At 33.0% G+C, this 14492-nt stretch overlaps 1 protein-coding gene across 1 annotated transcript; it reads right to left on the bottom strand.

Annotated features, from left to right (window-relative positions):
* Positions 1-279: 279 nt before the first annotated feature.
* LOC143055662 (uncharacterized) lies at positions 280-13955 on the bottom strand. Its single transcript, XM_076228826.1, has 2 exons — positions 13720-13955; positions 280-1336 (listed from the first exon to the last, which is right to left on the bottom strand). Exons 1-2 carry the CDS (start codon positions 13815-13817, stop codon positions 286-288), a joined length of 1149 nt encoding a protein of 382 aa, XP_076084941.1. The 5' UTR covers positions 13818-13955; the 3' UTR covers positions 280-285.
* Between the last annotated feature and the right edge of the window lie 537 nt (positions 13956-14492).

The raw sequence follows: 14492 nt of genomic DNA, 5'->3' as shown, positions 1-14492 counted from the left end.
TTTGACGCCTGAAATTAATAACGTTTTTTTTTTCTTTTTTTGATGTTAGAGTTCTTTCGTTGATTTATGAAAAGTTGTAATGTTATGAATTTTTGGTCTATGTGTTCTGTTATTTAAAATAAAACCAAAGATGTTTTAAATTATAATAGTCGGAATCATAATTCTTCACGCAGTCTCTTGAAGTTCAATACAGATCAATGCACAAATCGTACATTCTACATGAATTAACTGGACCAATAGTACCAATATTATGCTCTAGGGAAAAGAAAATTAAAAAGATTTGTTTTATCGAACAGAATTTAATAACATTTGTTTTTGTATATGGAAAATGCGTTTGGCCTCATGATAAATAGCATAGTCAGCGGATAAGGCTTCTTGAATGTACAAATCGTCTTTGAAATTCACGAAATCTTCACTTTCATCTTCAATGTCCTCCTCATTTTGGTGGAAACTATTTGTATTTAAAGCTCTGTTTGTTTGAATTTCGTCATTACGATGAGCTTGTGATGGACTTTTGAAGTCACAGTTCGTAAATGGTAATTTGAAAGACTTTTCAAGCATGCGCAGTGACAAGTCAAGTTCTTCACTTAGTCCAATGAATGAGATCATTTTATGTAAATTATTCACAATGTACTGTGTTATGTTATCCTTGAAATTAACTATTAATTTGTCTAAAATTAAATTATTTTTAGTCCAACATGAGAGTTTCTTGCTATTCATAGTTGACGAAATATTAAAGTTTTTTAAATACTCATCATTGCATATATGCGGTGAGAAAAGTAACTGTTTCAATAACACGTTTCCCTGGCTTAGAATCCAGCTCCGTAAAGACATATCACGAGGATCAGACGAACCACAAATTTCGTCTTCCGGAAATGTCTGACAATGGTTATGACTAGATATAAGTCTCTCTAGGGGGTCTCTTAAAAATATCACATATGAACACATTTGGTTGAGATTTTCACACATTCCGAAAGTGAATTTTCCTCTGTGAATCTTTATTCGGTCTTTGTACTTATTTGTTAATTTATTTCCGGAATCCCATAGTGCTCTGTTTTCGCTTGACATTAATGGCGACATTGGCAAATCGTATGCATTTGAAATATTATTTAAACATTTTATCATATTTGAACCACCGGTTCTAGGATGATGAATGAATACTAAACTTGAATCTGCAAGTGGTTTGTCTGAATAAACTCTTCCGCTCATGAAATAGTTCTGATGCATGTTTTTGTGACGTACCCATGGTGTTATTTTAGTCATTATACCATCTAAAGTTGCTGTATTGTGTTGTTCGTCATTGAATCTTGAGATATTCCTTGGATGAGAGGAACCTCTGAAATAAAAATATATAGATTAATAAATATTCCGTCGGTTCATAAACAATAGCAATAATAGAAGATAACTGTATCAATGAAATAAAATTAATAACAATTTACTAAGGAAGTCATTTTCAGAGATTGGATATACTTAGTAATTTTAAAAGAGAAGGATTTAGAAATAATAATGTTTGGCCTCATCGAATCATTGGTATAGTTTTATAAAAAAAAATATCCTAAGACACAAGTTTATCATATATGGTTGCAAAACTTCAAAACTGCCAGCATTGTCTGACTATGAGATAATGTCATTGTCATTTAGATATGTCACTCTGAATGCCTTACCCAAACATATATATTTTGATACGTAAATGTTGTTCGAACATATTTTTAAATGAAAGACATTCAAAGGTACAAGGCGACTATCCAGTTGTTTCCAAACCATTCGAACGCAAAACTTTGCGATATAACACGCAAACCTTTTTTAAATCTCAGAAATGATAAAGTATTCTTTAATAGAAAGTTATTGAATTTTCATTTCAATATAGTGAAGTATATTTAAGATGATTGGATATCAATTTGAATGGAGAGAACATAATTTTATTAATAAAGCATATTCATTCTATACATTTATTGCCAAAGGGTAGCTTGTTTGAATCTCACCAACTTTACACAGTTCTCAAACGCAGGCTTACTTTGGAAGTATATTTATATTCGGTTATAGCTATAATATATATTAGCAGGGTTGATCTTTTTTCTTCGGTATAACCTCAATTTACTCAATTTTCTTTGTAATATCTATACTAGTAGTAACATAGATAGCGTTTAGGGGGCCTTTATAGTTTGCTGTTCAGTGTGATCCAATGCTCCGTGTTGAAGACCGTACATTGGCCTATAATAGTTTACTTTTACGAATAGTGACTTAGATGGAGAGTTTTCTTATTGGCACTCATACCACATCTTCTTATATTATTCTGCTCATTATTAGTCAATGATATGATTTAATTATTCAAGCATTTTACTTTGCAATGACTACAAAGGTGATAAATTTTAATATATATACAGCCTCCTCTATCAATAACTGCTGTTTCCTTTGAATCTTAAATAAGGAATAAGATAAAACAAATGTTTGCTTTATTACGCAAATGTTTGCGTTATAACGCAAAGGTTTGCGCTGTATCGCAAAGGTTTGCGTTATAACTCAAACATAGGAAGAAATATAAAAAAAAAGTTGTGAGGCGCTTATACGCTTCAGTACAAAACACTAAAGTTCGAAATCAATTAAATATTTAATAACAAGCGGTACTAGTCAGTCAGGCCCAGTTAAAAATTTTAAAAATAAAATTGAGAATGGAAATGGGGAATGTGCCAAAGAGACAACAACCCGACCATATTTAAAAAGGCAACATTCAACAAAACGAGTAAGTGTTATGTCAATGAGACGCACGCGGATTTTTTTTTTACCAACGACCTACACAATCTACGGGGTTTATTTTGTATCTTCAAAATCATACAAATGTCGTTTTTCTATTGATGTTTTATGCACTCTGTGGGTTGAAGACAGGAATATTGAACACAAAAAAACTTTCTACAATTATTTTGAAAGGAAAATTTTAAAAATCATGTTTAAATAGACTAATTTTAAAACGCTTGAAATCAATTTTTATTAGGAATGTAAAGTATTCATCTTTTCATTAAGATCATATAATCTTAATCAGAAGTAAAATAATACAGATTTGGCGCACTATTTATCGTCGAGAGCTTCCATGAAATACTTTCCACTGGACATAATGCCTACATCAAACATTCCCATTAAATAATATTGATTAAGATCGGAAAGACACTAACTCCCGAAAACTTAAAGGAGTATGCGTACTAGCAGATATTCCATGGAAAACCGATGCAATCTGCTGTTCGTCAAAAAGTTCTTTTTTCACCAATTCGAAGATGGTCTAGTAGAGAAAAAAAAAGGCAGTGGCTATTCGTCCGGCTAGCCGGACAAATAGTCAAAAATGTCTATTCATCCGGCAAGCCGGACAAATAGCATTTGTACGGGTTTTCGCTATTTGTCCGGCCAAAAATATAATGATGAAGATATAACATCGTGTTTTGAAGGTTTTAAATAAAGCACGAGTTGTTTCAAAATATATTAGCTAACATCATTTTATGAAAAAGATCTCATTCTAATAATAAAAAAAAACTATACATTTGATTCAGATTTTTTTGTTCTAATATTCTAAAGGAACTTGGGTTAGGGAGGGCAGAAATGATTCTCTTTTTTGTTCTTCTGCCTATGAATTTCCTGTAAAGCAAATAGTCGAGCCAATCATTATTGGCTTCATCTTTGAATCCAAAAAATCCTGAATTTATTGTTTCTGTGAAGTTTGGTTAAAGTAAGGTCCTCATATGATTATGCACGATCCTTCATTTAAATTGTTAGGCGATTTTTATTTCATAGGAAATTAGAGAAAAGGTCAGGCACGTGTAACCTGTCCCCAAAAGTAGGATTGTGTTTTCGATAAGATTTTTTTAGAAAAAAATGTGTATTAGATACAACAGAAAAAAGGGGTGACCCCCCCCCCCCCAACCCTGGTGTCTTATTCCCAGTCCAGGCATATCAGTATGCTCATATATCTCCGTTGTAGTATAACTGAAAATAATGCATCCAAGCAAGTTTGATATAGTACTTTTTTCCGAATGCGTCCATAAGGTAAATGGGGGTAATTCATCAATTTCACTTTGATTTCAGGCTTATTCCTCACAGTTAACATGTATACGCTATTGTTCTGGAATCACTCCTATAGACATTTGTTTAAAGCAATCACATTCTCTCTGGTTTTCTCTATGACATCTCTAAATATAAATCACGATCTCCAATTCTCAAAACGTCCATTGCATACGCGCGTGTGTTATCCGACACCGCGTGTGTTATCCGACACCTCATCCGGGACACTTTCCGCGTCACATGACACTTTTATTGATATCGAAGGTTTGCGCATCTGCAGACGGATGGCCGGACGAATAGAGATTTTTAACTATTCGTCCGGCTAGCCGGACGAATAGACACTCCGAAAAAAAAATAAGATGTTTTGGTGTAATTACAAATGAGACAACTCTCAAACCGAGACCCAATGATGTAGAGGTTATCAACTATAGGTCAATGTACGGCCTTCGCTCAACACTGGTCAAAACCCATACCGTAAAGCAAATTATTAAACTCCTTTGTGTTACAAATATTTGTACCGCAGCACCTATGTTAAAATGTGTCCACTGATTCGCCCTAATTTTTGATTGTCCAAAAAATGTTGAACAATACTTTAATACGATATATATACTGATCTTTTTAAGCGAACATTCCATCCAAACTTTATCTTATAATTACATTACCTTTTACAATCGATCAGTGTTTCATTTCTCATTCAACGAACTCAAAACACATTTCATTGCTCAATTGAAGTCAACTTAGTGTGACAATTATGTTTTTTAAGTTCGTATTAAACCTTTTTAACTGTAAAATTATTTAATAATTTGTTTAAGATTAAAATCTGTCAGCGGGACAATGAACCATCAGAAACCTGATAAAAATTTATTAAATCATTCAAAATTTCAATAAATATCGTTAATAAGAACTGTGATGTACAAAACTGTCCCATTATTTTTAATTTCTGCACACAAAAACAGCATCGAGCATGTTAATTAAACGCACCGAGTGACTCGTGCCAATCATTCAGACGCTTGTTTATATAACTCCTGCCATACTGACATTGACAAGATCCTAACCAGTAACTGACAGGTGAGGGTATAGGGGGAGCTACACGATAACTTTTCTGTGGTTTGAGAAATAGAGCTGGTAGGATGATACTTTTAGATCGTCTACGCACTTGTCATATCTTAATAGGCCTGCTAAGATGGAGAGGTTTTAGGGTTAGAGAGGTCATAACCAGTTACCGATAGCTGAGTGAGAAGTCTGCTAGCTACAGATCTCGAGGAACATTTGATTGTGTCTGGGAGAGACATCTTATTTTATCCCCGGCTTAGTATATATATCTAGGATTTTGATTGGTTAACGCACGTCGTTACAAAACCCATAGCCCCTGGGTGTTGCTAACCCATATCCCCGGACGTTGCTAACCATTATCCCGAGGAACCTCACGCAAGTTTTCCTTAGTTCCATAATTGCTCCTTGTGAAATATTGAATTCTGTAGATTATCACTGATGTTTGTGACTAAATATTTAATTCATTAACGATTTTGTCCTATTATGCCGCCGGATAATTTACACTCATTTCATTAAATGCATCACTTGACTGTCACATTTTTAAGGAATGGGACTGCTGACCTTGCTATGCAAATGACCCACGTTGACGTCACACCATCTATGACGTAACTCTCACAATATTGAGCGCCAAATTTGACTCAATCCATTTTCTCTGTATCCGTATTAAAAACGTCTTATATTTGACTACCTGTAGGGTTCTACCAAAGGTAGTACACCAAAGGTAGTATCCTACACCCCGTAAAAAATATGTAAAATTTCGAAATTTCAATTAACCTTTTTTAGATAATGAAAAATAACGTTGTTTTCACGTTACACTTTGTACCCGAATTTCCGTAAAACTCGCCAGATTCGGACTAAGACCGGGGATAAATTCGTTACGCCTCATGGTGTACTTGGGTACTTCAGGGTGTTAAAATATCCATATCTACGGATATGAACGTAGATAACTTATAATATTCTATGTACTCTTTCGATTTGAGAAATGTTGCTACAGAAGCTTATTAATCATGGATATGGTCACAATTGTTAATTAACTGTTGATGAAACTTTGAATTTGTGAAATACTAAGACTTTTCTTAAGTTACTTTAGTTATATTTGGCAAAATATTTAGGATTTTTTTTTTGGTCATCTATGCTCTTCAACTTCGTACTTTATTTGGCCTTTTATAAACTTTTTTTGATTCGAGCGCGTCACTGATGAGTCTTTCGTAGATGAAACGCGCGTCTGGTGCACATACAATATTTCGATCCTGGTTTCTATGACGAGTTTATTCATTTAAGAAACCTTGTTATGCCTAAGTTACATGTACATGAGAAAAAAGTAAGCTATGTAAATAACGTTGGCCATTAATTGAAGATAATGGGGGAGACGGGCAGACAATTTATTGAAAAGAAGGATTCTTACTACAAATAATGATAATCTGATGAAGGTTATAGACATAAATATAACAATTTATAAAAGTACATGTAAACCATTATAGGTCATTGTTGTACGGCATTTAACACGAAGCCTTGGCTGAGCCCCTCACTCCGAACACCAAGCTATAAAAGGCCCCCAAAGATTAAAAGTGTAAAACCATTCAAACGGGAAAACCAACGGTCTAATCTATATAAAAATGAGAAACGGGAAACACTTATGAACCACATCAACAAACGACAATTACTGAACATCACATTCCTGACTTATGAAATATGCAAACAACTGCATCAGTATTAAACGTGTTAATGGTACCAAACCTTCTCCCTTATCTGAAACAATAGTGTAACATCACAACATAGAGAGACACACTATATAATATCAATTGGAATGGCTAAACTCAATAAAAAATGCATATATAATATTTCAATCTGTTTCCTATTGCAATTTAAATACCAAATACATAAAATGAAATGTTGAGTGTGCACCAATAACACGGCAAACGAACGACAGCAACACCAAGAGGACATATAAAAAGATATAGTTGTTAGTTCTTAATCTTCCGTCCCCATCTTATTCTATTCAAGTCGTAAATGGATTAACCAGAAACGATGAAAAATGTGTCTGCAACACAAGTACATTTGTCGGGAAAGGGAAAAAGGGGGGGGGGGTAAACTAGATCACCAATAGTTTGAATAGTATCATTGAATTAAAATTAGAAAAGAAATATTTAAATAATGATAGGATATAGATCACACTCCACTAATAACCCCCAAAATACAACATCTAAAAAACACTGAAAAGTAACCATTAAAACACGAAATATCAAATAAGTTTGTTTTATTCGATTTGTAAGTACCTTAAGGAAACTTTATATGTTTACATTTTTTTATGATGGATTGTCAAAAAGTCTGGCTGGCGGACGAAAAACTGAAAAACACAGCTTTAGTCTCGGACATACAATGTATGTGTAATCCTTTGTTCATGATTTTTCTTAAACTAAATAAAGGACAAGGTCCAACCGATGTTTGGTCACGATACGTCAATTTCCTGATAGTGTAGCATCACGCATGGCATCACGCATGGCTTCAAACAAACGTGTTAACTTGCGTAAAAAATACAAATGTTTGCATTGAACGTGTAAACTGAACGGCTAATTAAACAACGCTGGTATCTGGAACAATTAACTTTTATTACCTGTGTGGTCTTTTAAACAATGTTAAATACTTTGAATTATATGATTTAAATTCTTGCTAAATACAAGAAATCACGAAATTCACAAACAGAAAATCTCATTATATCATAACCTGATCGATTCATTAAAGTATTTAAGCTTTAAAATATATCGCTAAACTGATTTGACGCAAGGTTATATTAAGCAATTCATTGAGACTTAAATTTTGTAGATGGAAATAAGTTTCAAAGGATTGCCTTTATATAATGTTGCGTCAAAGTAGTTAAGTTATAAATCTTGTCGTGGAGTTATTGAAATACTCAATGAATAACATAATATTTGGGCACTGTGACTGTTAATAATATTTTTATTTCTGTCTGCTGAGTGCAGACTTGAACGTGGTAGATAAATATTCACTCTGTCCTTTTTTACTAAGTTTTGTATTTTTTATAGTGTTTTTTTAGACTTCTACTTGTCGTTTTCGTTTTTTTACTACGTTTTGTATTTCAATTTTATAGTGTTTTTTTAGACTTCTACTTGTCGTTTTCGTTTTTTACTAAGTTTTGTATTTTTTATAGTGTTTTTTTAGACTTCTACTTGTCGTTTTCGTTTTTTACTACGTTTTGTATTTTTATAGTGTTTTTTTTAGACTTCTACTTGTCGTTTTCGTTTTTTACTAAGTTTTGTATTTTTTATAGTGTTTTTTGAGACTTCTACTTGTCGTTTTCGTTTTTTACTAAGTTTTGTATTTTTTATAGTGTTTTTGGATGAGGAAGTAATTTAACAGCACAAGTCGCTATGAAGAGAACAATTCCTGTGCGTTTACATGCATTGTTTATAAACACAATTGGAAATTACACCATACAACGGAAAACGGCTTGACTGGTTTTTATAGTTTGTAATTATGCTGTACTGTTACACCACTGTCCCAGGTTAGGGGAGGGAATTGGGATCCCGATAAAATGATTAACCCCGCTACATTCTTTTTGTATGTGTCTGTCCTAATTCAGAAGCCTGTAATTCAGTGGTTGTCATTTGTTGCCGGTTAACGTACTTGATTTTCGTTCATTTTTTGTACATATGTTAGGACGTTAATTATCTTTTGATTTTTATACGTTTGTCATTTCGGAGCCTTTTACAGCTGACTTTGCGGTAAGGGCTTTGCTCAATTTTGAAGGCCATACAGTGACCTATAGTTGTTAATTTCTATGTCTTATGGTCTCTTGTGACGAGTTGACTCATTAACGATTATATACAACATCTTCTTTTTTATATTGCAAGATGGATCAGAAAACAAGTTCCACGTATAACCTATTTGACTTTTATTTGGCAATCAAAGATAATGGTCTGTCTGAAAAGGACCAGTCAGACATATCTTTATATAAGCTAGCTCAAGTGCAAGTTGCCTAAATTTTCTGACAAAAATAAGGTAACTTCATGTAAAAGAGTTGTAGATACATATATAATAGATAACTTTCATTACTTGGGTTGTTCGTCTGCTGTCTTATTGCCATTCATCATACAAACCCTTCATTTCCATGTCTTACAACAATTCACTGACACCCAATTTATCAATGTTGCATGCTTAGTAAATAACTCCCTTATCTTCATGTTCTCTTGACAAAGGAGTATGCACTTGACGTCACAATCTGCTGTGGCACTTGCATGCATAATATGTCACATGCCATTCAAGTAGAAATGCTACATTTATCATATCTGCATGTGTTGCTGTAATTTACCAGAGAAAAACACTACATCTATGTTGATGTCAGATACAATTAAGACGTTTTGAAACAAATAATAACAAACGAATAAATTAATTAAAAAACCAACAAGTTATTCGCCAACGTGTCTGCGTTTTGAAATTTTCTCTACCGAAAGTTTTCTAATGATTAAAATTTAACAGGCAATTTCTGCGTTCTTTTAAACGATGAGCTGAAATTGGTTCAGATTTACGAGAGCCATCGCTTTTGCACTGACCAAAAAAAAAAGAAATGAATATTTTTACAAGATTCTTTAATTGTACTAAAATTAAGGTTGGAACGTCTTAAGATAAAAACAAGAATGTACACAGATGCCCCATCAGCACTACCATTTTCTATGTTTAGTGGACCGTGAAAATTGGATAAAATCTCTAATTTGGCATGAAAAGTAGAAAGATCATATCATACATGTGCACTAAGTTTCAAGTTGATTGGACTTAAACTTAATCAAAAACTACCTCGATCAAAAACTTTAACCTGAAGCGGAACAGACGGACGAACGGCCGGACGAATGAACGAACGGACGCACAGACCAGAACACATAATGCCCATAAATGGGGCATAATGACCATATACAATTTAGTTCCTAATTGATCTATGCTATAATTTAATTTGTCTTCCTAAGCTTATGCAGCTAACTGTAGATCGTTTTCAAATAGAATATTTTATCGTTTTCAGAGCAAGCTTTGTTTATCATGTTTTAAATTATATAAAAATGTAAACACGTGATTTAGATTCATTGCCACTTCTTGAATATTTAACAGTTGAATATCCAATAGTTGATAAATAATAAGTCAATTCCGTACTCCACAGTGCTGAACCGGAAGAACAGAACTTACAGTTGCCGAACCTTTACAACGTCGCGTTAGAAATTACATAGGCGACATGCATACATCTTCGTGTTAAATTATATGCTGTTCTATTTTATGGGGTGGTATGTCAATTGAGTTGCACTGTGTGAGAATTACAGGAGACCAGAGATATACACAAAAATAAAAACAAAGATTTCTAGTAAGTTTAAAAAAAAAAGAAATTAAATAATCTTAGATAAGTTTTTTGAATGTTTTGCTTTGTTAGCTATAGGGGGTAATTCGTCCCCGATTTGTAGAAAAATAGAGTAATTCTTGGTGAGATTCTCATTCCGGGTCGCGTTATTAAACGAGATTTCAGGGAGTTGCCAATCTCTGTTAATATATGTCTCTGAGGAGATCGATATCAGGCAAATATTTTTTTAAATTTTATTAATAAATTTAAAAAAAATAAGCCTGATCAGATTGTACCGACAAAACATCACGACCACTATCAGTAATACAAATGACGCTTTCACATTTTGTAAAATTGTTTCGATTTATCATTCCGAAGTAAATCAAATTAATCTGAAGTTTTGACAGGGTTAATATTTAAACAAATTATGCCAACTGTTTTATTGAACAAAAATAACAAACTTCGATAGCATGCATAGTAACTTGTGCAACAGAAGTTATTTATTAAAGATATTTATCAAAACTTTCTCGTTCAAGGAGAACTACATAATACCTCCACCGTTGACTTGTATAATGTTATACATTGACAAATCTAATATAGTGAAATTATCTTAATAAAAAAATCTAATAATTTTTTTTGACAAGTGCAACTCTGGGGAGCTACCAGTGTTAACATGTAGCCATAACGGAACAATGTTTTCTAACATGTTGTAGGAAAATTGAAGGTTGAAAAATGAGTCAGAAATTTTTAATTAGTCACGATTTCATGTAAACTTTTCGATTCGTTTGTAAAAACTTGATAATGAAAATTTATCACATGAAAAGAAGATATTCGATACGAGACAGCAACCCAGCAATACCAGAATCTGATGTTATTGTAAATAAAAAATAAACAATTATTCGGGTCAATATTTGAGGTTACCTCCCAAAGTGAAACGCAAACTAGTAACCGAAGAAATAATAGTAGGTTATTTATACACGTATTTATACTGTATCCCCAAAGTACGAGAGCAAAAGTCAATAAATATGCAAAAATTGAGAAGTTGAATGAACGTCAATGAAACAGCGTATTCAAGGTGAATAAACATGAAATGCTGGCTTTACATGTTCTATAAGGTGAATAAACAAGAAATGCTGGTTTTACATGTACTAGTGAGACCAATCTATAGAATTGTTTATAGCAGCATTTTTTTGAAGTCCCATTTCATGTCAATAGTGTTGATTGATAAATATTACTTAACGTCCAGTAGCAAATATTTCATACATGTCCAGGACGTAAACAGATTAACAAATTTATGATACATTCAATAGATAGGTCCTGTAATAGGGGAACATTTGGACTGCCGCTAGAAAATTAGGGTTAGTTGTATATAAGGACAGACATTTAGCCAGTTTAGCAGAGAACGGACACCTCCAAGAGTTGACACAAAGGTTAAAAAACGCGTACAGAGATCGTGACTGTATCTACACGAGGCATCGTTTATACAATAATAAGCAACCCCATCCTATGCACATAATTATAGCCTTGTAGTGTAGGATCCAAACTTCGAGGGGGGTTCTGAACGTTGAAACCCCCTTTTTTGACAATCATTTATATGGGGACATATAATTGTACTCCCCTCCTTTATACTGGGTTTGGACCCCCCCTTTTAAAATGGTTAGATCCGTCCCTTGCCTTGAGAATCCATAAAATGAAGCATTCATTACAATTGTGTGGGACTAAAAATTCGTTTGCCATAACACTTACTCACATGTTTACAGAAATCAATTGAAAAATACTGTAGAGGTGTTCGGACGGTTTGAACAGCACCTGTATCTTTTATTTCGCGCCTAGGCCACCCAGAAAAAATAATTAATTATCCGTTATTATATTTTCGTACAAATGTTTCTTGGTAAGTATAATGGAAATGTTTATGTTATTAATAAGGTAATTATGAATTAGATTTTCCAGCTTGCAGGACACGACGCATCTGATCAGAATGGTCTGTGTAACGATTCTAAAAAAACAAAATACCATGTTGCATATGTAATCCGAACAAAGAGGACAGAAACAATATGATTAAACCACCAAATCATGAACTATATCATAAATAACAATCTTGATATTCATCAATGTCAGAGAAGGATACAGTAAATATTATTGACACCACATGTACGTCGGAAGCGTGCTAACCGACTCAAGTGAAGATGACATGATAAAATGGATTTATCAGGAAGCTACCTTCGTAGCCAACAAAAACATTAATTGTTGACTGTGTAAATGTTTAAATTAATTATCCAGTTCTTCCATTGTTAAACTGCCATTATATTTGACATTAAGTAGTTTAAATCTAGACCGATGCATAGACTATTGTATTTTAGTTCGTTGACAAGTGCCCGTTTACTTTTTATATTTGTTTAAGATTTTAAAAATCCTTCTTTTGACATGTGTCAAACTAAATTCGTTCTGTCAGATAACGAGGCGATTAAGAAGGGGGAAATAAAAGAACATGTGGTTTCGATTTTCATGAAGGTTATTATTAAATGTCAATGGTTTTATGGGTCATGTAACAACTACTTGGATGTAAAATAAACAGTTTTATTGTTTTGTTCAATTTGTGACAAAAATATCTTATAAATTCACTTCTCGGTCTCATATCAAATCCATATTTTCACTTTCATAGCACCATCGAGGAACGGAACTGTTACAGTACCTGAGTTCATCTGGGACTAGTATATACTAATAGTATAATAGTCCAAGAGTACATGAACAGCAATATAGAATTACAAAATTAATGTTGCATTTAAAACAAATACAAATATATTCATTCCTTTACTAAAATTAGGATTTTGAATATCCAATCTTTAAATAAATGATTGATTGTTGTTTGTTTAACGTCCAGTGGCAAGTATTTAAATAAATGATTGTTGTTTGTTTAACGTCCAGTGGCAAGTATTTAAATAAATGATTGTTGTTTGTATAACGTCCAGTGGCAAATATTTAAATAAATGATTGTTGTTTGTTTAACGTCCAGTGGCAAATATTTAAATAAATGAAACAAAACATATATACTTAATGTTCTCTTGTTTTAAAGGAAAATAAGTTTCTGATTTATTTTCTGATTTCAATTTAAAACCCTTTCGCTATTTACGAAGCCGATAGTTGAATGTCATTTAAATTAACACATTTTGACCCCTTTTATAATACTGGGTTCATCAGGAACCTCTAACCAGAATATTTGAAAATCAACCGGGATGTGTAGATGAGCAGAAGAGAGCATAAAATAATAATATATTATTTATTACCTGTAAATTGGTTTCCTACTGCTGTAAAACAGAGCTATAGTTCCTAGCACACAGACCACCAATAATAGTGAGTTAATTGTCAACGTAGAGTTCTCCATTATTTAATGTTCCATCGTTTTTGAATAAAAACCACGTCTTTCCCAGTTTCCAGGTTAGGAAAATCAGAGAATAAGCTTACTACAGAATATATCAATTATTTATCAGTGACAACGTAACATGAGTGCGTATGATTATTTAAAAAAAACTATATTTTACAAAGCCTCCTTGCGAAACAATACATCACTCTTCAAACATGTCAAAAATATATGAAAAAACTTTAAACTGGTCAATATATCCCTCAGTTACCGTAAAACAGTTCCACAGCGCAGTTAACTTGTGACCAATTTGTCACTAATCGACCACGGTGCACCTGGATAAATATTAAAAGTTCGAAGTTTTCAGAAACAGAGTCAGTTCCCTCTGCGCTTCAAGTTAAAATTCAATAACTCCCCTACTAATTTCAAGTTCAAAAATTGAAGGATTTTTCATAATCTATGAATAATAAAACACCCGGCAGAAGTTTAATACTGTTTATGATTGACACATGCCATTCAGTTTGAGAAGTTTAATAAGTCGAATTAAACTGCCATTCATTCAGATCGATCACATACGGCGCTAGCCACTTAGCTTTACCTCCTATAAATAATCTCTAAACTAAAACTGAAGGATAAACATTGCAGCGTTAATCTCTAAACTGCAGAGTAAACCGAAACGGTACTGTTTTACATAATAAA

Source organism: Mytilus galloprovincialis, chromosome 12 (assembly GCF_965363235.1).
Source record: "Mytilus galloprovincialis chromosome 12, xbMytGall1.hap1.1, whole genome shotgun sequence".
NCBI classification, from domain to species: Eukaryota; Metazoa; Mollusca; class Bivalvia; order Mytilida; family Mytilidae; genus Mytilus; species Mytilus galloprovincialis.
Note: the sequence above shows the minus strand (reverse complement) of the source record. Positions and strands in the feature narration are given on the sequence as shown.

Coding starts and splice junctions, on each gene's coding strand:
- LOC143055662 (XM_076228826.1), bottom strand. CDS start 13,817: ATGGAGAACTCTACGTTGACAATTAACTCACTATTATTGGTGGTCTGT. Junction 1,337..13,719: donor AGTAGGAAACCAATTTACAG/GTAATAAATAAT, acceptor TTTTTATTTCAG/AGGTTCCTCTCATCCAAGGA.